The following is a 26,262-nucleotide window of genomic DNA, read 5'->3' as shown; positions in this document are numbered from 1 at the left end:
GACACAAAAACGGTGCGTTTTGGCTCACCCTCAATAAGTGACAACTTTAACATGTTATATAAAAATATCTGTGGGTTATTTTGAGCTAAAACTTCACACACACACTCTGAGGACATCAGAGACTTATTTTACATCTTGTGAAAAGGGCATTATACCACTCCTTTAAGACTGGCAGTGTAAATGCAGCCTTTGAGTCATACATGTATATATATAAATGGTAATGCAATGCATTATAAAAGGAGTATGAATGTGAGTCTCTGTAGGTCGCTCACTGGGTTTTGCACCCACCCCGTGTTTCAGCAGTGATGTGAGGTGCAGGACTCACTCTTGAGCTTGGTTGCGGGCTGGTTGAGGCTGATGCGGGGGGGCAGCGTGCTGTGGTACGGTGGAGTGCTGGAGAACAGTATATCGTTGGGCATGGCCTGGTCCAGCATGGAGCTTCGTGAGCTGGCATAGGACGACCCCTTCCTATTACTGCACACACTCTCGTCTGAGAGAGTCCGGTACAGGGAACGCCTCGGTGACAGGCTTCCCGCCGCTGACGCCTGACAGGACACACACATCAATACTGTAAATCACAGATGTTAAACGATAGTTCACCCAAAATAAAAATTCTGTCAGTAATTATTCACCCTTGTGTCGTTCCAAACCTGTAAGACCTTTGTTATATTTATCTTTGGCTCCATGCTGGACCATTTACTATGCGAATAGTGTAGGAGTCTGACAGAAGAGAAGAAATTGTTGAATAAAGTCATTTTTTGGAGGGAGTTTTGCGCACAAAAAGTATTCTCATAGCTTCATAACATTACATTTGAACCACTGGAGTCACATGGACTGTTTTAATGATGTCTTTACTACCTTTCTGGACCTTGAAAGTTGCAGTGACATTGCTGTCTATGGAGGGATTAGAAAGCTCTCAGATTTCATCAAAAATATCTTCATTTGTGTTCCAAAGATGATGAAGGTCTTACGGGTTTGGAACGACAAAGGGTGAATGATTGACAGAATTTTTATTTTTGGGTGACCTATCCCTTTAATACCAGAAAAATGACATGTATATTAGTATAATAGTATTTACTAAGACATATAAAGGTATATGCACAAAGTCTCCACTATCGCTCCCAGCAGGACGTGGTTAGTGGGTTTGTTTTGGACTGAATACATGGAAAATCCTCATGGTCTTGTGTCGCTAAACAGCCGGATGTTATAAATAAAGCCTGTTCTTTATCTGCAGCTGTGCACTATTGAGAGTGTGTTGCTTGCGACTAAAGCAGAGCCATATTCGGTCAGCTGGATGAGAGGGGTAAGTGCGGCCCCGGGGCCCGTGCATCACACAGAGCTCACTATCCAGCACATATTAGTTAGTCTTCAAGACTAGTTGAAGGGTTCCTGTGGCTCAAAGAGTAGATCATGGATTGGATTTCTGGGGAATGCATGAACTGATAAAATGTACACTTTGAATGTTGCTTTGGATAAAAGCGTCTGCCAAATGCATTAATGTAAAGTGTTGAAGTCTAAAAGCTAGTGAGCATCCGTAATGTCAACTAGGCAGCAGCATAACAGAAATGAAGCATCATAAATGAGTGATTTGACACTCTACATAGGCAACAAAGTCAACGCACATCAAAAATAATACTCTTCACGTGACACACACTCACTTACAAGTGATTTCAATGGCCTTAGCCATCTACATAAACTTTAAAATACATGACATGCACAAATCTGGCTTTGATTTTTTTAAAAATATTTTAGTAGCACAATATACATTACTGTTCAAATGATGGCCAGCAAGGATTTGTTAAATTGATCAACAGCGACAGCTAAATATTTCTATTTTAATTTTAATTAAATGCTGTTCTTTTAAACTTTCTATTCATCAAAATTGATTTTCAACATTGATAATAATCATAAATGTTTCCTGAGCGGAAAATCATCATATGAATGATTGATCATGTGACACTGAAGACTGGAGTAATGATGCTGAAAATTCAGCTTTGATCACAGGAATAAATTACATTTTAAAATACTATATTCACATAGAAACCATTTATTTTAAATTGTAATAATATTTCACAATATTACTGATTTTACTGTATTTCAAATAAATAAATGCAGCCTTGGCGAAAATATTTAAAACATCACCAAACATTTCTCAACACAGTCTACCATTGTCATGTTTTTCTTGTTGCAATGCATTCTGGGACTGCAAAGACATATGCAATGCTAAATTTGGACAAAACGAGGTATCTTAGAAGGTAGCATTCACATGAAGCAGCTTCTCATCAAGATCACACTGTGTGATCCCTATGTACTGTATACGCCGTCTAGGTAGATAGCTCACTAGGTAGTCCTACATGTCATATATCACTGGCATGAGGACAGAGTTAAACGCACCCATGAGCTAACAGGCTTAAACTGTGCCAAAGCTATTTAGATACATTGTATATGTTTTCCATTCAGAGCGTGAGCCAGAGGAAGTTGGTTCATTCCCAAGCGGAGTCACTTGATCCTGTTCATTTTATTTATAGCACACAATACGTCTTCCACCATTTGAGACCTGATCAAAAACGTCAGTTTGCTGAATTGCCATTACCGGAGGGAAAGCAGACGTCATGGCACATGGGATTCAGCAAAGCTAAACGCCTCCGGGCCCGAACCCTCTGTTTTCACTTCCTTTAGACCAAAATCCCACTCAAATCCCATCGCTGAACCATGAACCACCCTCAATATTTTCCCCCTCTCTCTCTCTCTCGCACACATGCCACTTTATAAGACTAGATCCAGTCTGGTCCTCTCGGATTAAAACAGCCTCAAATGGGATTTAAGAAGCAGCTTCCGTAAAACTAAAACGAGATCAGGCTTTAGCACGCCTCGAAACAACATCACTGCAAATAAAGCAGTCGGAGATATTACACAACTCACTGTCTTTACTCATCTGGAAAACAGGGAAGCAAATGGTGTTCAAATTAAGAAGTCTCTTCTGCTCACCAAGGCTGCATTTATTTGTTTAAAAATACAGTAAAAACAGTAATATTGTGAAATATTATAAAAGTTTTAAATAACTGGTTTCTATGTGAATATACGTTAAAACGTAATTTATTCCTGTGATCAAAGCTGAATTTTCAGCATCATTACTCCAGTCTTCAGTGTCACATGATCCTTCAGAAATTATTCTAATATGATGATTTGCTGCTCAAGAAATATTTCTGAAAATTATCAATGTTGAAAACAGTTCATATTTGTGTTATATCAGTTCAAATAAAAAAAAAATTACTGTAATTTGATCAAATAAATGCAGCCTCTGAGCAGAAGAGACTAGTTCTTTCAAAAACATGAACTAAATCGTAATTACTCTAGAACATTTGACCGGTAGTGTACAGTGATCTTAAATAGACTTTCTTTCCCCTGTTCTTCATCTGCTCATCACTCAGTTGTGTTGAGATAAAACCAGAGGACAGAATCATGAAAGTATTGAAAGCATGAATCTCTCAGATGAGACTGGGATCCCTTTCCTCCAGCTTCTCAGTGTCTGTAATCTACTTCTCAACAGCAGGTTTAACAGGACAGAGGGACGCTTACTTCTCACGCTCTCTGCATGCAATATCCACGAGGAAGAAAAACCAGATCGACAATGATTTCCATTCCGGCTCGTGCTCCACAATGACAGGTCTGTCTCCGGGGGAACGTGTGGCCTTTAAAATAAAAACCCGTCGCTGGTGGAAATCTGTGATGGACCAATAATAGCTGCTTTTGTACAAAATAAACAAGCTAATATTATATGGCATAATTAAAATGTTCTAAAACATAAAACATGCATACAAATGAATATTTCATCATTTGTTTTGTAAGGAAATGGTTCTGAATGGTATACCATAAAGCAGTCAAATCTCTCAAGTACCCCATATATTTTAAGTTAATATTTCAATAATTTAATAACATATCATATTCAACTTGTTCACGGCAAAGTGATTATTGTTAGCAAAATCTAAAACTATAAAAAAAATTGTTGAATTAAAGCTGAAATCAATTAAAATATAAATATTAGATGAAAAACGTCAACTAAACAAAATTGAGAAATGTTTCTTCTGTAAGTTTAGGATGAAGCACTTAAATTATCAACTGGAAATAAATAAAAACTAAAACTGAAATAAAATAAATTCAACCTAAATAGTAATATTTTAAAAAAAAATGTTAGTAATAAAAAAAATGACAAAAGCACATAGCTAAAGATTTAAATGAAAATGGAAAATTTTAATATAAACTATAATAGCATATAAATAATAGAAAAATAATATTATTTTTCATATATTTAACAAATAATTTATTTGGATCTAAAATGTTATTTTTAAGTTAATTATTGTAATTGACCATTTTCAGGATTTAATTATTATGAATTAATATAAGTAAAGTAATAATGTACAGTATAGTATTTTGATTAATATTTAATCAGTATACATGTAATATTTTGACTTAATAGATGCATTTATCAAACTGCAGGATTACTTTAAATCTAGAAAACTAAAACAAAACAACGATAACAAAAAAAATATTGAATGAGGGACTTAAGAAACCAGAATATCAGAGAGACTTTCAGTGGGCTCTAGCAACTACATGTAGAAAACAGTAGATGTTGGAGAACTGCAGATGAAGCACAGATTTCTGAGTTGCTGTAACATGTATGATATCACGCTGGTTTGAAGCACAATGACCCGTCTGCTTCTGAGGGCACTGCAACATGACACACACCACTGAAAATAGGGCATTGTGCATTTACTCCAGCCTTTGCTGTCAGATAACGGGCAGAGGGAGAGACCCGGGAACTGGAAAACACAATTAAGCGATCTCCAGGAGCAGAGGAGACTTCAGAAAAAACACACTCCAACAACAACTTCCACCCTTGAATCCTGTCAGACTCAACACGAAGAGAAGAAACACAGCAAGCGCTCGTCAATCAGCTTACCTAAACAGAATCTGTTCGGTCTGGGACTCGCGTTATCGTGTGTGTGTCCAGAACCAGCTCTGGCTGATAACACACACGTTTGTTCAGCCCTCAATCACTTCACACACTGAGGTTATCAGCGCTACAATGTGTGTGTGTGTGTGTGTGTGTGTGTGTGTGTGTGTGTGTGTGTGTGTGTGAGACACACAGCCCAGACTGAGACTACATTCACATACTAATCAGAGCTAATGGAGAGGCATTCCATTGGTATTATTTGACACCAGAAAGTGCATGTAAACTAATAATTATTACCATTTTTATATACTAGTTTTTATATGGTATTCCAAGGTACTTCAAAGACAACCATGGTACAGATGGTGGTCAACCAGAATGAGACTTTTACCGCCGCCGTTCCCGCGGCGGCAAAATTGGGATGTGTATTTGCTGCCTTTTACCGCTGAGTGGCGCTGTAATCACAGACTTTGAAAAGTGTCAGTTTATTCTCTTTATGACGTAATCTGCCGCGGCAGTAATTTGAGCTGAGGTCACAGATAAATTCAAGATAAATATTGTGGTTAAACGAATTCAAATTCATTAAATTTAAACAAAGTAGACACACGTTAACATTGTGTGCCCAGTTTTTCTATAATTTAGAAAGGCTATGTCAATAGGTTACTTGTCATTTTCTTCGTGTTATTTTAATGTGTTTGTAGATTTATTAACTGAAACATAACAGTGAAATAACTTAAAATAATTTACCGTGAAATTAAAACATTTTCAGGACTTGCAGCTCCTAACCGATGTAGTCGGTTTAAGCATTCTTTGTTATATTCAGAACTAAATAGCCTTACATGTTACAAACTTTTAAAACAGAGAAAATAGTAGACGTTGGCGATTCAGACGGTAGCTCTGTGGTCAAAGCATTATCAATAGCCTCTCGGAGCTTCAAACGATCTGAGATCGAATCTCAGTGTAGCCGACAGTGTTTATGTTTTTCCGTTCTTGATGCTTAAATATGTATCTGTTTATTAAAGTCAATCATCTTGTTTAATTATCAATTGTACATTACAACATAAATTTGCTACATTCCCGCTGCAAAGACGACACATCTGATGAAGGAAGACTGTCAGCCGATTGCACCAGAAAATGAAGATGATTCGTCTTTAATCTGCTAAATTATTTTTTTGTGTGTGTGTGAATCATTCACGAGATTGAGATGACTGACAGTGACCCGGCCATATCAACGGAAGACATTTTTCAAAACAGATCGAACAAATCAGAAAAATACTTTCAATACAGTATTGCTTTCAATTAAAAAATAAACAATGAAAATGTAAAATAAAAATAAAATTAATTAAGTTTGAAAACCCATCGCACATTTTAAGATATGAATAAAGTGTCGGGACAGTTTATTTATTTAAACAGGGTTGCATCGATAGAGTTTATTCCCTTTGTGATGCAAAATAAGAAACACAGAATCTTAGGCCTATTCTTGCAACATTTTAAATTTCTATTGTCAAAGAAATTGCAGCTAAATTAAAAAATTAAAACGGTACAAAACGGAAAAAGTTCAAAGCAACATAAATTAAGAACAGGCGTTTTTCTTTGCCTCTCTCGCGATGGATATTTTTTTAGTAAGTTTGGTCTCCCTCACTGCGCGCGGCGGGTCTTTCTCGAAATTAAGCATTTCAGCGTAAAAAAACACCATACAGCTGATAATACTGTATATGTCGCTGTGTGTCATCCACACAAATCACGAAAGAAAAAACTGTAACAAATAGCTTTTGTTCCTTCAAAGATACAACATGCCTTGCTGAATTCACCTTACAATAAAACGAGGTGGGTCGCCAATAAAAGAGCTCTGTATCTGCTAAATTTAAATTGTTTGTGGAAAACCTATACAATCAATAAAACTACAATATATAATTTAATAAGATATAGGGCCTACTGTACATAGGCTATGGACTTTTGGAGATTTTGAGATTAATCCTTAAAAGAATTTTGCCTTTGCCTCATCAGGCTGGCTCCGACACTCTCCATATGAAAGACGGAACATTAACACCTCTGTCCTGCACCCCCACGATAAAGCAAAGTATTGCCTTCTCCAAACCCCCCACAGGCTAGCTGAGTTTGCAAAACAAAACAAAGAGTTTGCCACTCGTCGTGCCAAACAAATTATAAACTTCAATATTTAATTCAAAACAATCTCAAAACGCTTTGTGACATTTTGAAAAGCCGTGGATGTATTACTGCCACTGGAACCATGAACGCAACAGAATATAAAATGCATTAATAGGCTAATATAAAAACACCAGTAGTCCAAGTTAGTTCGGGATTCGAACCCGTGTCATCTAAATGATCGTAACGTACGTTCAACCACTCGGCCACTATTCACTCGTTGCGATACGGCCTAACGTTCCAGTGTGTGTTCGCTCGCACGAGCGAGAAACGCTCTTCATTCAAATGAACGCGCCGCCGCATTTGTTGAACACTAATTCAACATGCCAGAATAAAACCTGGCTTTAGAACAATGCATAGCGCCACTCGTCGTGGTGTGCCAAAAAATTACAATAATTTAGTTTAATTTATTTCAGTGTTAATGTTTGAGTTAAAAAATCCTCTACAAATTAAATTAACCCAAAGTCGGCTATAAGAGTCCTTTAGGCTACGTAAAAAAGCAAAGGGCTTACAGTCTTAACATTTAGGCTACTTTGCTTAAATTCGATACATTTATTTTCAGTAGGGCCTAATACATTTGTAGGGATGTAATTTCAGTATGCTTTACCAACGCTATGTATTCAATTAAAGTTCCAAGAGGTCTGGTCTCTATATTTCCTTCCCAGCTGACACTTATATGCAAGTGCACAGCAAAAATCACAACTTGTGCTTGCTGGAACGCAAGTTATTTAAGGTGTCTCAGCTGTACACAGTCTACCCTACAGTGTGAATTCGTTACAAGGTTTCATTTAATTACATTAACGTGCAGCAATTTGTACAAATAGAGTCTATAGGCCTACTGTTGTAGACATTAAATAATCTCATTTAGTATCATATTTGTTAAAATATTATAATGTTGTTTTTTCAATCTATGTTGAATATGAAAAGTGAACAGCATGAGTAAGATAAGATGCATTATATCGAGAGATGGATATGGAGTGGGTCAGACATGATTTTGACCACTTCATTAAGTTTTGTTTAGTAGAAACCTTTTTTTAAAGTGAATTTCGTTTTCTATAAATTGTATCTTAATTTTAATCATTTTTTCATCACCCAATTGTCTGGATTCAATAAGTAAGAGAAGCAAACAGACACTAGAGGCGCCCGTGAGGTCACTTGCATTGCACGTCAGCTGGAGCGCATCTCATCCTCCTAACTTAACGAAACTCAGCGTATGCCTCACACAGACATGATAAATACATCAAATACACAAAGCTTGAAATGTCTTCAAACGAAATAATTCAAAACGAAAAAGAAAAAGGCTACTCTCTGATTATGTCTTTGTGCATTTCTCTCTAGGTGCGTTCACTACAAATATGGCGATCGTCAACTTCATCGTTGCAGTCGACACTGTCAGAAAACACTAGTTCATTGATAAAAATCATATGAAGACAAGGCATATATTAAGTTATTTTAGCTGTTATGAGAAAAATAAATCTAACAAAACCTAAAATCTAAATCTAATAAATAAAAATAAAAAATATTAACGCCAATTCAACATGCCAGAATAAAACCTGATTTTTGAACAATGCGTAACGCCACTCGGCCTGGTGTGCCAAAACACTACATTTTAAACTTCAATGTTTAATTCAAAACAATCTCAAAACGCGTTGTGAATTTTTTTTAAAGCCTAGCCTATATACATTAAGGGCATTGAAACCAGGATCTTAACTAAAACGTGTTCCGCGTAATCTCTCAAAAATTATGCCACACTACTCCATGTAATTTTTTTTTTTTTTAAGGACTGCTTTTGAAATCACTATAAATTGTATCGCTCACGAGAGCTCTTCGTTTATCTAATTCCTCAATAGAATAGTAAAAATATTCAGCGTCATTGCTCCTCCTAACATCGTCTCTATTTTTAACTTTTGATTCTATTTTTTCAGCTGTAAAATTGATTCTATCTTTGGTTCTATTCTGTTGTAGCCTAATAGGCCTATTTATATATATGAAAAATATGCCTATTATTTAACCCACTTACATTTTAAAATACGGCAATTGCTGCTGTTTTGCACAATGTCCCTTTGCGCCACCTGGCGGTCATTTCGGGAACGACTTTGAAATGCGGCTGGTTTATTTTCGCCGCGGTAATTTCGCCGCGGCGGCTGGCGCGGCGGTAATAGGCATTCTGGTTGACCACCATCTGTACTTTGATGGTACATGTCCAAAAACCAACTTATTACTATAATACATCAAAAACATGGTATTACTATTGTAAAAATGTATGTCTTAAAAAAAAAACAATACATCAAAAATATGGTATTACAATGGTAAATATCTAAAAAAAAAAATCAGTTTTACTTTTGAACAACAATATTAAAGTACAAAAACAAAGCATTGTTACAAAGTACATCAAAAAATATGAAATTACCATTGTAAACGCCCAAAATCATAGTACTATCAAGGTACATATATAAAACACTATGGTAATACCATGGTACTTGTCTGAAAAACAGTATTGCCATCGTACATGTACAATACCCTGGTCCATTAAAAAAACTAAACAAAAACAAACAACTATGGTATTACCATAGAAAATACATGATTACCCTGGTAAATGTCTTAAAAACATGGTATTATTAAAGGAGAACTCCGGTCAATTTTAACATTGAGCTCATTTTTTTGTACATTTGGAGTGCTGTCAATACAGAGAACAACGACAAAAATCGGTGTTGCCTACACCGTGTTATCCTCTTTTTAAAATTTGCACCCTGTTGACTTCAATGGGGCAAGTTTTAAACCTGCTTTTAGCCTCTTAACATCCTTGATGTGTCATTACAAGTGCACAGGTCATGTGAGTGATTCCTTCGGAGTGAACGTGGGTCAATCTGACTGCAGTAGATGTGAAAGATATGAATAAAAATGATGTTTATTCAGCCAGCGCACATACCTGTATTTACATCCTGTTTTCGGTTGAAGTCCAGAGTAATCGATTATCGAGTTCACGCGCGTGATCATAGGTACTAAACCAATGCGCGTGAACTCGACAATCGATTACTCTGGACTTCGACCGAAAACAGGATGTAAATACAGGTATGTGCGCTGGCTGAATAAACCATTTTTATTCATATCTTTCACATCTACTGCAGTCAGATTCACCCGTGTTCACTCTGAAGGAATCACTCACATGACCTGTGCACTTGTAATGACACATCAAGGATGTTAAGAGGCTAAAAGCAGGTTTAAAACTTGCCCCATTTAAGTCAACAGGGTGCAAATTTTAAAAAGAGGATAACACGGTGTAGGCAACACCGATTTTTGTCGTTGTTCTCTGTATTGACAGCACTCCAAATTGACAAAAAAATGAGCTCAATGTTAAAATTGACCGGAGTTCTCCTTTAAGGAATTATGTCCAAAAAATCCTGTCTAAATGCCCTTACCAGAGAAGGTACTTCCATGGTATTTCTGACATACACCATGGTACATTGTACCACAAATTGATACAATTTCTAGTACTCAGAAATTGCTAGTAAATTTAACAAATAATTACAAAGAAACGGCAAGTAACACACTGAATGCGAAATTTTGAAGTGGAAAAATTTCAAGAATATTTTCTTGTCAAATAAACTGCAATGAATCAACTTTAAAAAGAGCATGTTTGACGGCGTACCTTCCTGTGTCCGCTCTCTCCAGGCGGGCTTTCAGACAGCATCATCTTCATGTATTCTTCTTTACACATGTTGGGCTGCAGACCCGTGTCCTTCAGTTTGTCCCGTTCTCTCTCCTGTATCCGACCGGAAGTCTCTCCGGCGTACAGCTCCCTGTGGAACACACACACACACACCGATCATAAACACAGGCCCATGATGCTGGCGTTCAGGACTCAGGAATGAACAAGGGTTACTCAAACACGAAGGATCCAGGGTCTGTCTGTGTCTTATTCTTTTGTCTCTTTTTCGACAGCATGTGTGAAGCATTGAGGAGATGGACAGTGAGGATTACAGGAGATCTGGTTCGTGTAATGATCATCAGTATCACACAGAACACTAAACTGTGAGTTCAGAACACTAACATCTTGAGCATGTTTGTAACACATCCTTCCATCGGGTAAAAAGGAGGAAAGGGAAAGATAGTGGCGGGAGCAATGTGACCTTGATAGTGTTGTGTGTGTGTGTGTGTGTGTGTGTGTGTGTGTGTGTGTGTGTGACTGGCAGGGTGTTAGATAGCTGTCAGAGAGCATATACACACACACACTCACTCACTCACTCACTCACTCACTCACTCACTCACTCACTCACTCACTCACTCACTCACTCACTCACTCACTCACTCACTCACTCACTCACTCACTCACTCACTCACTCACTCACTCACTCACTCACTCACTCACACAGACTAAAACAACACCGGAACAACACAAGAAATCATTTTATATTTCATAAAACATTTCATATTGAATACAAGATAAACTCTGTCGACAGTACCTGGAGCAAGACATTAATCATCATTTAACTATTTAAACATTAAATATGTGGATAGAGATTAACAACCGAATACATGGCACACTGACAAAAGACAACACACACACACACACACACACAAAAAAATAAAAATAAATAATAATAATAATAATAATAATAATACTATATGAAGAGTTCAGATGCAAAAGCCTCTAAGTGCCATCTGAAATTTTCTTCTAGAATGATCATTTTTATAAAGCTTGTATATTTAAGCTCAGTAATTTCACTTAAATTACAATTAATAGGTCATTTTCATTGCCATTTAGGTGAAATTACTGAACTTAAATATACGAGCTTGATACAAATGATCATTCTAGAAGAAAATTTCAGATGGCACTTAGAGGCTTTTGCATCTGAACTCTTCATATATATATATATATATATATATATATATATATATATATATATATATATATATATATATATATATATATATATATATATATTTATTTATATATATATATATATATATATATATATATATATATATATATATATATATATATATATATATATATATACATACATATGTATATACATGCATACACACACACACATATATATATATATATACATATATATATATATATATATATATATATATATATATATATAAAAATTGTATTGTTATTATTTAATAGCTTTAAAAAAAGAAATACATAGCATAACTATAATTAAATAATAATTTTACATAAATATTAATAAAATAACATAAAATAAATACTATTTTTGGGCATGTACACACATACACATACCCTGTTTACACCTGGTATTAAGATGCATTTTGGTCGATCGGATCACAAGTGGACAACACTAAATACAGGTTTAAACGGGGTATACAACGTTTTTAACATATAGTTCAAAAACTTGAATGCACTAGTATATATGTCGATTATTCCTGCGGTATTCAGTGGCTAACATCCTCGGGCTGACACACTTCCACAGGGGAAACAATGACAGGCATTTCCATGCAGAGCATCATTTCTTCTAGAAAGTAACAGACAGAACGTAAAGGTAACTAATATACAAGCTGTTAAAATACTTAGTGATTGTGTAAATACTGCAGGTGAGTTAATTAATACGGTGAGAAGGTCACATTCAGACGGTGCAGTGTGTGTGTCGTCAGGCTAAAAATAACAAGTGAGCAATGCAGCGAAAATCCAAATGAGTGCAATAGTGAAGAGGTCGTATTAAAACTCACTCAAAGCCCGCAGGCGCTGGACTGTGTCATCACAGCTGTCTGGCACTAGCGCCGCGGCTTCAACACACTTGGTGACCCGTTGGCCTTTACTGGTGTGTGTGTGTCTATGAGCAACTGTTGATATGAGCACTACAGGCTACGTCTGAGCCTGACAGAAACTGTCGAGGTGAGCAAGGAGACGAGGGTCGGTGTGGCACAGCGGGGAGGATTTCAACTCGAGACATTTACACTCAGTGTGGAGAACAGAAAGGTCAGGGGTCAAAGGGGAAAGTTCACTAACAGTGTGAGCACAAACATACACAGTGGGGGTGTGTGTATGTACCTGGACCGCTCGGCTAGAGCCTTCAGAAGGAAAGACAACAAGCTCTCGGCTCCACTGAGCAAAAGAAGCCGAGGAAAGTAGAAGAAACAGAATAAAGTTAGCAGCTGGTGAGAGGTTTATTGTGTCAACGGGAAAAAAGCTTCATTAGCAGGCACAATAAATGTGAGCATTATTAGATGATTTGTCTAGAGGCTGAGTTGCGTAACGTGGAATAAACAAAGAATGGAGATGCTAACTGCATTACAAGGCTTCTTTTATAACAGCTGGGGAAAACAGCTCAGCCGCACCATCAATCTAAGAAGAACAAAAGACATTACTGGAGAGATGGACCAGAGAGAGTTTCAACAAGCGCATAAGCACACACTCGCTTTTTTAGCTGAATGTAGATGTAACATAGGCGTCTATTGTTTTCAGATAAGTCTAATTATAAATAACTATAGACAATAGAGGGAATGCATTGACGTCACTTTCCCGCAGGAATGCCCATCAGCCGGAGTGGCAGAAGAGCTGCTGTGTGACTGGAAAACTGCGAAAACACCAGTGAAACAAATGATTATCAGTTTAAACTAAAGGTTGGACTCGATATAGTGTTCCTTACAACTTACCAAAGATCCAGTGATCCGTGTATATTGACATGCAGCCAGGAATAGTGTTTCCTGACATGTATATGTGCCTGATTTAAACACCGGGGAAATACATAAAGCCAATTTGCCAGTGAATGCTTTATATAAATACAATATCTAAATCTGGGTGATCACTTATATCAATATTATTTATATCATCATATCGTCCAGCTTTAAAACTTGTATAGTTTTTTGTCAGTGTTTATTTAAAAACATCCAATTATGTAGAATATACGATGGTAAATATTTAATTGATGAGTTGTCAATACAATATATGACAATGCAATATATAGTGTATGATTTTACCCCTAAATTCAGCATATTGACACAAAATGATAACTGCAGATCCACCTTTCTCTGCCTGGAGTCCCATTGTTTCTGTGAATTGCAGCGATCCATTTGCTCTGTCCTGATGCTTTCGGCAGTCTGTAAAAATATACCTCTGATTTCTTGTCAAATCTAGTTGTACAGTCAATCTCAAAGCTCTTTCCCGTTTTAAATGTGTTTTGTGTGTTTTTCGCAGCATTCGCACTGAAAACCAATGCTGTCGCTCAGTGTTTCTGCCACTCTGTAACCGCAGTCACTCCGGCCGACGGTGCACACACTCTATAGATAGATAGATAGATTCAAATTCCTGTGAGGTGTGACCAATTCAATTCAAATTCACTCTTCTATAAGGTGAATTAAGGTATTTTGGGCCACTTTTTGACCATCATCTCAATGCCGAAAGTGACCAAATATACATTAATTCATTCAACATAAATGAATACCAGTCTTTTCTCAGTAACATCATCATGATCTAAAAACAAAAACATATAAAAGATCTCCACCATGGCTCCCTAGAAGGAGGGGAAGCAAAACTAGAATACTAAAAGAAAAGTATCTGTGGCTCAATCGTTTCCCCTTCAGGATCTGTCTAGAGTCCAGTGCTAAACACCGATCTTCTGTGTGGAATGGTACAGTAAACAAAGACTGGACATCAACGTGTAGATCAATAATGAGGGGAGACACATGCCAAGTATATTACGTTTGCGTGCTTACAGAGCTGCTACTGATGGTTCATTCCAGGCCACGGTGAAACTCTGATCGATAGAGGAAATATCCGCTTTGATCAGTAACCTATTGCAGATGTTTTTTTTTTGTCCTTGAAAACTGGAATTGCATGATGATTGTGCCAGAGGAGAGATTAATTGGATAAAAAGAAGTGAGAGACCTTTGCCGGTGGCTAAATCCAGCCTCGGAATAGATTGGTCTCTCCTGGCCTTTTAAACTAGACGCTTAATGAGTCACACTGGCACAAGATTGGAGGGCAAGAATAAATTTAATCAAATCTAAAGCCCAACCTAATTGTTCACATTAGGAAATCACAATACAACTCCTTTTAAACATACTTTTACTTGAGTGCTTTACATGCACTAGAGATTTTGAGGTTTCAGAGTATGTGGTTATGGCCAATGTTAAATTAAATTATACAACAAATTACTCTCATAAGTGTCTTAGCTTTTATAATGCTGCTTTTAGTGGCCTAAACAATTAAATAAAACCTTCTTTCCAACCATACCAGTAGATGCATCCTATTTAGTTATGCACTGATATGGAAATTTTGGTTAATACTGATAATTAATGGTCTCTATGAATACAAGTTCCAAATCAGTTTAACACACATACGTTTGACTCGCACGCAGAGATTGGAGATTGTGCTGCACACACACAGAAACAGGAGCACAGAAGCTTGTTGTGAACGCTGACCCATGACTTTTAATAGCCTAATACATTAACTTTGCTTCTGAATCGCTAGATTATATTACTCAGCAAGGAGGTGGTAACGTCACTGTTTTTGAAGTAATTCAACTCACAGCTTTATTGCTAATAGAGAGATAATTCACACACACGCATCTCTCTCTCTCTCTTTCCCTCTCTCTCTCTCTTTCTGTCTCTCGATAGGCAAATTCATTCAAATAAATGTTATGATTCAAACAAATAAATGTAACCTTGCCGCACTACTTTATCTCTGTGTCTGATTTAAAGCTGACAAAATGCTAGATCTAACAAGTCATAGCTGATGAAAATAACTGCCATTATAACATTTCCAGTCAAATTTAACACTGTAAACATCAATGATAGCTTTAACTTGTCAATGCTGGCAAATTACCATGGTATAAATGGGACAATCCACGCATTAAACGATTTGAATGATTTGTTGCCTGACGTAAAAATAACAAAAACAATGCCTGAATAATGCAAGCAAGTCATTCAAATTTCCTTGAATGTCAAATAATGGACGACATTATCAAATCAAAATGCATGTGTCATGGATCAATAACACGGAACGTTTACTCAGATCCAGCATGATTGTGTCTGTATATATGAATGGATAGGTCAACAAAAAATTATATGGGATTGTACCATTTGGCTACTTCATATGTGAAGGCACCAATCAAAGTCATCATGGTGAGCAGTGTGCATTTGAATTAATATAATCAATAATTTATTGGGTTTAATCTATCAGCCTAATTTTCTTAGTGGACTGATAGCAATAACATTAAAAATGAAAGCCGATACTGATTATTGTGCATCCCTAATCCACACATCCACACACTCACCCACACTCGGACTGAATTGGGGGCTCGTCCGGGACCGGTTTGTCATCGGCCTTCCTACGGCGGCTGTGTGTGTGTGCGTCAGTGCAGGGCCCGGGCTCCTGGCTACTGTTGGGAACGGCTTGGGCTCCGGGATGTTCTGGAGAGGGCGTGAACTGGGAGCTGTGGGGTAAGGGGCTGCCGGAGTGGTGGGAGCCACTGGCCAGCGCACATGGGATAGTGAAACGTGAGAACCGGCAATCAAAACAATATGAAATGACTTCCTGTACTAATTAATTTAAGCAGCGGTGGTTAGATGAAGAAGGGAAATAAATATACAGGTCTGAAAACGCCCTAAGAGTAATTAGATCAATAGTGATCTAATTCCAAGAACGATCCCCTGGGATTCTGCATTCACAGTGTTCTGTTCGGGCATCTTTTGAAATGCATTCACAAGACAAACATGCACTCAAAATCACACACATCAGAACTGACAACATGGCTACGAGCAGGACCCTGACCTTTCTACTACAACATGACAGCTGCCATTCTCTCCGGTCCATCTCAAGGAGACTTTTACCATTTTTCTGCCTTTTATGTAACAGTCTATGCTTTCAAGGGTTTAGTTGACATAACTGGCCTCCATGAGGCTCCAATAATACTCCCTAAAATAGTGTACTTTTGAAACCTCACTTATCAATGAATTTGAAGACAACTCGCCCTGAACAATATAATAACACTCTGAACATAACAGAAGGTAGTTATTTTCTTCCTGAATTGCTCTGCAGTGCAAAACAAAAGAGTTTCATTGTATGGATGGAAAATAACCCATGTAAAGATTTAAGCACCATACACAAAGCTATCTATATTTCCTAATATCCTAAGTTATCTTAATTGCAAAATCCCCACAACCACCCTGGAATATGCAAAAAATCCTTGTAGTGGGTCTGTCCCATTTTCACTATGGTTCTCTAGCAGGAAAATCATCTACATGAGTAATATTGAGGTAACTGACCCAAGACTGGATCTGCTACTTGAAGATTAACTGATTAACTGGACTGGAATCACAGGAAATCATTTCCAGATTTTTCCGCTATGCTACCGGAGTGTTCCAGATATATTGTTCAAAAGTTTGGTGTCAGTACGTTTTTTTGCGACAGACAGTAAAGATATTTATAATGCCCCAGAAAATTTCTATTTCAAATAAATGATGTTTTTAAAAAAAAAAAAAAAAACCTTTATATTCATCAAACAATCCTGAAAAAAAAACTATCAAATTTGTTTTTTGGTTGGAAGCAAAACATGCTGTTTTTGTGTGTATATCTTTAAATGCAAATGAGCTGCTGCTCCCCGTCCCCTTTTCCAGAAGAGGGCGGAGCCTTTACAACTTGGGCGGAGCCTTTACAACCTGGGCCTCGTAAACTCCAGCAACAACAAAACAGGAAACAGCATTGGGCCGCAAACGCGTTTTTGAATTTTCCATTATTTTCTATGTAAACAAGCGCTAAACGGACCTTGCATTGTTTTCTCCCATTCGGTGCCATTCACACACACTTTGTGTCTAAAACGCAACGTTTGATCTAGAAACTTTTTTTTTTTTTTTTCAAAAGTTCAACTTCTTTTAAAGGTTGTATCAGCGATTTCAGGCCCAAACATAAATGATCACATTCATCTAATCTTTCCTAACGATCCGCTAGCTGCCCGCCCCATAAGCATGCCGTCAAAAAAACGTGTCTCTGTAGGCAGCCTAGGCTCTGAGATCTGCACACAAAAACAGTTGGTTTCACCACCACTCAAAACCAAAATAAATAGTGTTCCAACTAATCACAGACAGGGGTGGGTGTTGTGAGGTTTTGCGCTCGTGCACGGCTGCCTATGACGGCTGCACGCGAAAACCTCACAACACCCACCCCTGTCTGTGATTGGTTGGAACACTATGCAGTGTGCAGATCTCAGAGCCTAGGCTGCCTACAGAGACGCGTTTTTTTGACGGCATGCTTATGGGGCGGGCAGCTAGCGAATCGTTAGGAAAGATTAGATGAATGTGATCATTTATGTTTGGGCCTGAAATCGCTGATACAACCTTTAACTTGAGTGCTGCATTTTTTGAATGCCATTTCCTGCGCGAGACACTGTGAAAGATGTGAGCGCCAAGGTCAAACACGTCCATCTAGCACGTTAACATAGAAAAGCAATGGAAAAGTAAGGCAGTGTAATGGAAACATGCATTCTGTTTTCATTGATAACATTTAGACGGTTTATCACGTAGCTGAGGCATTCTTGTGAAGCTCACTCAGAGGAGGAGCTAAGCTAACAGGGCAGATTCTGTGAATTTTACATAATAGGTCACTTTCAGCATCTTCAAAATGAGAACAGAAAGTCAGTGATAGCAATTTAAATGCAAAAAGTCTGTTGGCTTGCTGTTAAAAAAAGCACCATCCCTCTCTCTCCAAGAGAATACACACAGCTGGATATATAAAAATATCCAGATACTGTGGACTGCTTCCAGTCTGCTATCTGTTATTGTTTATAAATATGTGCATATTCTTCCAGTTACACACATACACACAATTTTTGTATCTGGATATGTACAAAATAAGAGTGGAAGCATTCCACATGGTCTGAGTGGGAGTCTAACCATTAGGCTAATCAATAATGTTGGCAAAAACACACCGCTTGGAACCATTTGAATATAACCAGCCAGGAAATGCATGATCCGTTCAGCCTCATGCTACATATCTGACCTGTTTATGTTCTCCTATACATCAGCACTCTTTTGCTCACCTGGAATGAGATGAGATCTCGCTCAGGTCTCCTATACTCCCCTCCGCGGGTGTGTGTCCAGCGGCCAGAGCCGAGGCGTAGTTCTGAGGAAGGTACAACCTCCCTTGGTCCTCCTCCATTGAACCTTCTTCAGTCAGCTCCGGTGTCCAGGGGTGTCCCGGATCAGACGCGCCCCGGCCCTGGAGCACGACGCGGGCCACAGATGCATTGGCCACCCCTGGGGTCATGCTACAGGGCGCAGTGTCAATGCCACTGTCAGTGGAGGCTCCTTTAATGTAGGTGAGACCCAGCATCTCTGGATCCATCAGGTCCCCGGAGCCGAAGTGCTTCTCATCACTGTTACTGCTGGAGGCATTGCTGGATAGAGTGTTACTGCTGGAGTGGCTGGAGTTCTTATCGCCGCCCTGCTGGAGGAGGAAGACACACACACACACACACACACACACACACACACACACACACACACACACACACACACACACACACACACACACACACACACACACACACACACACACACACACACACCAAGGAAACATTAATGATAGGGATAATAAACCTGCTGCTGTCTGTCATTAAGGATAATCAAAGAACAAAAGAAAAAGAGAAATCATTCACTGCTCTAGACTGAATAACTTTTGTAGCTTTAATAAGGATTAATCTATATTTCATTTATAATTTATGCAGTGAAGACTGTGAAGTGTTTTATATCTTTATTCAATTTCTGTGTATATCATACCTTTTAGACCTACCTGAAAGTTAAAGGTTACATGGATCAAAAACAACGAAAACAATAACTTTTTGTGCATTTTAACAGGCCAAGTAGAAACTGAACTGGTCTGTCTGACTGGGCCAATAGAAACAACTGAGCCCTGATTTATTGAAGGACAGGTAACCGTGACATTAATTTTAATGGGTTTATGTGAAGATTGTTTGAATGGCATCTTTTTATGAAAGAAGGCCAATACTGATATTGATGTCTCTATGAATTTTTTTTCTATGAACATTCAGCATCACAGTATAATTGAAAGCTATAAATATAACACTTATTAGGCTTTAAAATATAGTCTAGTGTCTTTATGTTGTTTCTACATTAATTTGGAGATCAAATGTGAAATTATCACAATATGAAAATATATTAAACTTTAATGTTAGGTGCGATTTTTTTAAATTGATTGACAGCACTATATATATATATATATATATATATACATATACACACACACACACACACACAAATATAAAACAAAAAATGTAAAATTAAGAACTGGCAGCATAAATACCAAGGCTTAATTTTTCTGTAGCTCACATTGCAACAAACAATACATATCGTGCCATTGTCTACGTGACGTTTTGTGCTTGCTAGCATATTTTATCATCTATAATTCTAATTAGCAGATGGAAAACGGGTCGCAAACGCTGTCATATTCTTTGTCATGTGACACCTTCTTTAGTCCAAACTAATATCATGCCAATTTAAATGTACCACTGCACACTGCAAAGACCAGCAAAACTAATTACAGTGAGGTAATGAATAATTCTGTGACTGGTGGTAATGTATGCAAATATGAGCTGTATTCATTAATTAGTGCGCAGACAATAGGCGTAATAAATTAAAAGACGGGAGCCTGTGGTGAATGGCGCCATGTACATCTCCCAGTGGATACGGCCAACAGCATTTTAGACAATGCAACAGACATTAGAGACCATTTCAGAGATGAAAAGGTTTGTAAGTTATTGATATAGATGGTAAAAGGCAAACAGACAACAACAAACATAATTAAGAGACTGTGATTCTAACATTAAACCTGCTTTTAGACTGACATGAACTGATCCAATACACTCATTAATGCAGCTGTAAAACACATTCCACTTAACATGGATAATGAGACAGTCCTTTAATCTATCATGGTTTTCCATATTTGTTCAGAGGCTCTACAGCTGCAAACCCCCTATAGCTCTTCATCACACACACGATAAATCATATGTTGTACATTAAACATCCCCAGGATCTAAAAGTTTTCAATGCAACTGAGTTGCTAACTGAGAAAAGCATTAGAGAACATGGCACTCGAGATTCATTTGAACAGCATGAAGTGGTAAAAATTGATTGGGTATTATACTTAACGTGAGATGGAATGAATTAAGACATTATATGCCATTTTCTTTAATAGAAATTGTTAAATTAATAAGTAACGTGATTAAAAACTGCAGTGATTGCAAATCAGAATAGAGGCAAACGCTTCCTACAGTCACTGAAAGAGAAAAGGCCTGATTTGAAGGAAATTACAAGTAACAACATTAGTGTAAGTGAAACGAAGTAATTAACATTAATTTACCTTAAAGGAAAATGAAGATGTTCGTACTACAACACAGTTTAATAGCAAAAAAGTATCACTATTATACGAGGCCTGGCAACGTTTTACTTAATTTCTGTAAAAATACATTTAAAATCATCCAAACACACATCCTCCATAAACTCTTTTGCTTGGTGGTCTAAAGTCTGCATTTACATGTATGCATTTAGATTCTAAAGTACGATTGGTTAATAACGTTTCAAGCGGGGCTCAACGAAAGCTCAATTATATTGAAGTAAATCCAAATGTAAGAGAAATACAGCAAGCAGCGAAATTACAATGCTTTCTAAGATACTTCATGTGCAGGCATACATCCTTACAAACATGCATTTGCAACAAGCTCTAAATAAAATATTTCAAATGTAATTAAGAATGATTTCACTCAATATTTGTGTGCACTACTCATTTTCTACGCTTATTAGAGCATAACACTAACTATGTTTCCATGCAAAGTTGCAATTTTAAAAACATCTGTGAACAAAGCCCTGTTTCCATCCCATGTGTTCAAGAGAAAAAAACCATCACTTCCTAGGAAATTGAAGTAAAATATCTGTAATAAAACTGGAAGTTGCTGCAATCGGGAAAGAAACTGTGCCTCTTTTTTCATACATGGGTCTCAGAACGCGCAGACGAAACGCTATAAACGCTTGCTATCTTGCGTTCGGAGAAGGATACCAGATGTTTGGGAGCGCAATCGTGCGAGACAGTTCTCATTATACAAACTATTTAGATGACATTTCAGGCTTTTCAGAATGACCGAAACAACATTTGAGATGCTGTGCGATGCAATTGGTCCGCTGGTTAGTCCGGTTATCCAATCACATCCCCTGTTGAGGAGTCACATGACTTCTTTTTTTTCATGCGCATCAAGGGATTTATTTGGCAAATGTGTTTCCATCGTAATTTATGCGCATATCTTCTCATCCAATGTTAAAACTGTATACCTCAATTAAGCACATGAGTTTTCTTAATGCACATTATTTTGCATCTAGCATTCCCAAAACTTACATAAAAATAGGTGGATGGAAACATACAGTTAACTTAGTGCTAAAGCCAGACTCATTAGCAGAGATTCTACATACAAACATAATTTCAAATCAGTCTACAGGAGCCCTGCGTTAAACGACCGTAATTTACTTTGAATTGGCTGCCGGTGGTCAGATGCTATTACTGGAGCAGGGAGTGAGAGATACTGGGTAAAACTAACATTGAAGGTGAGAGAGATGGCGAGAGAGACAGACACGAGCACAGAGCGCCAGCACCAAGGGCAGACTGACCTTATCACCATTCATTCATCACACTGATGCACACACACACTGACAGCACGACTAGCGGGGCTTCGTGTGTGTTTGTGTGTGTGTGTGTGTGTGTGTCATATCAAGATTTTCAACCTACTGTACGTAAAGACGAGCTGGAACGTCTCCAAAGCAGCAGATCCAGGAGAGCCAGTGTTACTTGATTATAGGGTTGATATGTGAAGTGTAAGTCTCACTTACCACATTAAAACACATTCTGACACTGTTCCCGCAGTAAATTTCCCAGAGGGAATTCCCCAAGATTATGAATTAGTCCGGCATTTATAAACATACAGTTGCATATATAAACAAATGCCTGCTGGCCAGCCAACTAACCGACTGAATTATAAATAAACCACATGGTTTATTTTGTCAGCGGTCTTCTGAACTTTGAATGAACTGGACCTCATAACCTTCTTTATTTACAGTGTGTGTGTGTGTGTAAGACGACCGGGATTTTGCCAAGTAGGACATCAATGTTGGTCTAAACCACAAGTTTTTAGCGTTAGATTTGCGGCTTCAACAAGATTCTTATGTCATTTTGATTTTAGGGCAGTGGTCCTCAACCAATGATTTATAATAATACAAAACAAGCATTAAAGATGCTAAACAACTAAAAATCTAAATATTTCTATTCATCCTCTCAGTAAATATGAGGTAGCCTATTTTTAAAAGTGTGATTTTTTTAGACCTGGAAAAGTTATGTACATTAATAAAATCTTAAAACGCCATGGGCATTTTTATAAAGAAAATTTTCAATACATTTATGCCAATAACTATAATATTTTCTAATTATGATCATATTTTAAATACATTTATGCCAATAACTATGATAATATTTTCTAATTATGATCATATTTTATTGGGTAGAGACTCTAAGCGGTGTCATTTTAGAACACCGATAAAACTATCATTTTCAATTATTTTTAATTTTTTAATTTTCCATTTTCCTTTTAGTAATTTTTTTTTTTTGTCATTTTTACTAGTTATTGTTTTTTTAATGTCCATGTATTTATTTTTTTTCAGTTTTAATTGTAGTACATCAAGTTAAACTAAATGAAAACAAGAAATGCTTTGGCAACTAGCTGAAATAAAATACTTTTATATTCTATTTCAGTTAATGTTTATTTTATTTCAAGTAACAAAAGTGTTTTTTTTTTGTTTTTTTTTTATTTTTAGTTTTAATTAACTATAACAACCCTGATTCTGAAATATATTTAAAAAAATCTGTTTTTAATTTCCAATTATATATATATATATATAATATAATATATAATTTTAATTATAATTAGTTTATTTACCTATTTTAATCTATAAACACTCCTAGTTTCAGTAAATAAATAAAAATGTAAAAAAATAAAACTTTATTATTAAAGCAGATGTACCAGAGGAAACAACTTTTTTAAGGGTACTCAATGATTGGAACATGTTTGTTCCTCCCGAGTCTTCTTTCAGGATCAGAATAAATGATGTTGATCTTCAGTTTTACTCTAGCGGAGTGTCACATGGGAGTAGTCTTACCCGCCTCAACTTGTTCGGAGAATCCTTGCCTCTTTCCTTCAAAGAGTTGAGGATCTTGGTGGAAGGGACGTGCCATTTCGCCTCTGTGAAGAGAGAATAAAGCACAAGCTTTGAGCTTCCCAGAACATCTTACTAAAGAGAACATAAGAGCATAGACACGGTCTAATACGGCCATTAGATGCTGCAAACTGGTCTAGATGGTTAGATGGGCTGTTAGACTTTGGGGCAGTAACTAATCATCTATGATATTCTAAAAACCAGATTGACCACGATTAACTAGTGCTGCAGGAAAAAGAGAATTGCGTTTTTTCTTATAAAAGTTGCATTTGCGATTTAAAAAAAAGCTCTAGGTTTGCTTGTTTGCTGGGCTGCACAATTTGGCCCAAAATTTTGTGATTATATATTATTATTAATAATACCGGTAAGACTTTACAATAAGGTTTCATTTGTTAACATTAGTTAATGTATTAACTAACATGAACAATGAGTAATACGTTCATTACTGTATTTATTTATCTTTATTAATGTTAGTTCATTTAAAAAAAAAGTTAATTGTTTGTTCATGTTAGTTCACAGTGCATTCATGTTAACAAATACAACATTTGATTTTAATTATGTATTAGTAAATGTTGAAATTAACATTAACAAAGATTAATAAATACTGTAGAAGTATTGTTCATTCTTAGTTCATTCTAATGTTAATTAATGAAACCTTATTGTAAAGTGTTACCATAATAATACTAAAAAATATTATTATTTTTATTATTATAATTAATAAATAAAAATTTTAAACAAAATTACTTTTTTTAAATGCTTTTTTAAATCACAGTGAAATATTACAATTTACAAATGACCTCACTAATGTTCATGGCTGTCTTAATTTCTTCCTTTTCAAACATTAAACCATCAAGCTTTTATTTTGGTGGGAAACCACAAGCTGCTCACGAGTAAATGAACACAGTGCCTCGCTTCACTCTGAAACACACATGTATTTATTGAATTATACTGCAGATTTTTGCATCTTGATAATCACACTAACCCCAATCCCGATTTCGGTTTTAAATAATCGTGCAACCCTAACATTAACCTATTATTTCCCAGCAGGACGTGTTAAACTTCCAGTATATTTTCCGGTCAGTAGCTGATGTCCATCTGACCATCACTCGTGAGAAGGAGAAGTATGAAGCTCAGTGTGTGAATCTGACCTGCAGAGCGAGTTCTCTCGAGAGTGGGCTCTCTCTCCCTCAGCATCTCCCCGTCTCCCAGCATGCACTGGGCTTCAGCGGAGCGCTCACGGAGAACAGGAGACTGACACCTGTGGAAGGAACAGGCTGGAGTTTAGCTCTTTCGGGAAGGGGAAAAGGACTTCAATCAGCCAGAGGAGGATGATGATGAAAGCCAGTTTTTTGGGCTATTCATCTTTCATTGCAGTGCATTGATGTTCAGTTTGACTGAAACACCTCACACCTCCAGCTGTGATCAAAGCCACTACGTTTGAGGACACGTTCACATTCACATAGCAATAGCTCATTTCTTTACTCACACTAAGAAATGTCAGCCTTGCCCTTGATTAGATTCATTATGGACTGATTATCTCACACTCTTTCTCTGTGTGAAGGTTCTGCTCTAAAGACTTAACGTCTAAACGTATTTATGGACGAGTACCAATTAGTAAATGACCAATTAGTGTGCCTGAACATTAATCAGGTTACTCGTTACTTATCAAGTAATTTCTAAAACCCAAATCAACCTATATCAGATAAACAATACAATAAACAACAAATTGTTTACAGTTTTTATGTAAAATGGAAAAAATGTATATGAAATAAATTAATATTAATAAATATTTATTCTGAAATTAACAAATGTTTAATTAATAAATTTAAAGTTAATTGCACTATATTAAATAAACTTCAAATCCCTATATTACAATTCAAATCAACCTACGTCAGGTGGGCAATATG

General features: G+C 36.8%; 1 protein-coding gene across 6 annotated transcripts in view; it reads right to left on the bottom strand.

Annotated features, from left to right (window-relative positions):
* LOC307148969 (signal-induced proliferation-associated 1-like protein 2) overlaps positions 1-26,262 on the bottom strand; it is a 138,149-nt gene that overhangs the window by 16,639 nt on the left and 95,248 nt on the right. Inside the window, exons 12-18 of one of the 6 annotated variants that reach the window (XM_079854951.1) lie at positions 25,504-25,613; positions 24,299-24,381; positions 19,126-19,532; positions 16,366-16,560; positions 13,140-13,193; positions 10,767-10,917; positions 326-545 (exon numbers count right to left, since the gene is read on the bottom strand). In XM_079854951.1, the coding sequence (XP_079711077.1) occupies positions 326-545; positions 10,767-10,917; positions 13,140-13,193; positions 16,366-16,560; positions 19,126-19,532; positions 24,299-24,381; positions 25,504-25,613 (1,220 nt within the window). The remainder of the gene's footprint in view (positions 1-325; positions 546-10,766; positions 10,918-13,139; positions 13,194-16,365; positions 16,561-19,125; positions 19,533-24,298; positions 24,382-25,503; positions 25,614-26,262) is intronic. The other 5 variants (XM_079854954.1, XM_079854952.1, XM_079854953.1 and 2 more) reach the window with 5 other exon arrangements.

The sequence above is a fragment of the Squalius cephalus genome (assembly GCF_949319135.1).
Source record: "Squalius cephalus genome assembly, chromosome: 21".
NCBI lineage: Eukaryota > Metazoa > Chordata > Actinopteri > Cypriniformes > Leuciscidae > Squalius > Squalius cephalus.
The sequence above is the reverse complement of the archived record's forward strand: the minus strand, read 5'-3'. Positions and strand labels throughout refer to the sequence as shown.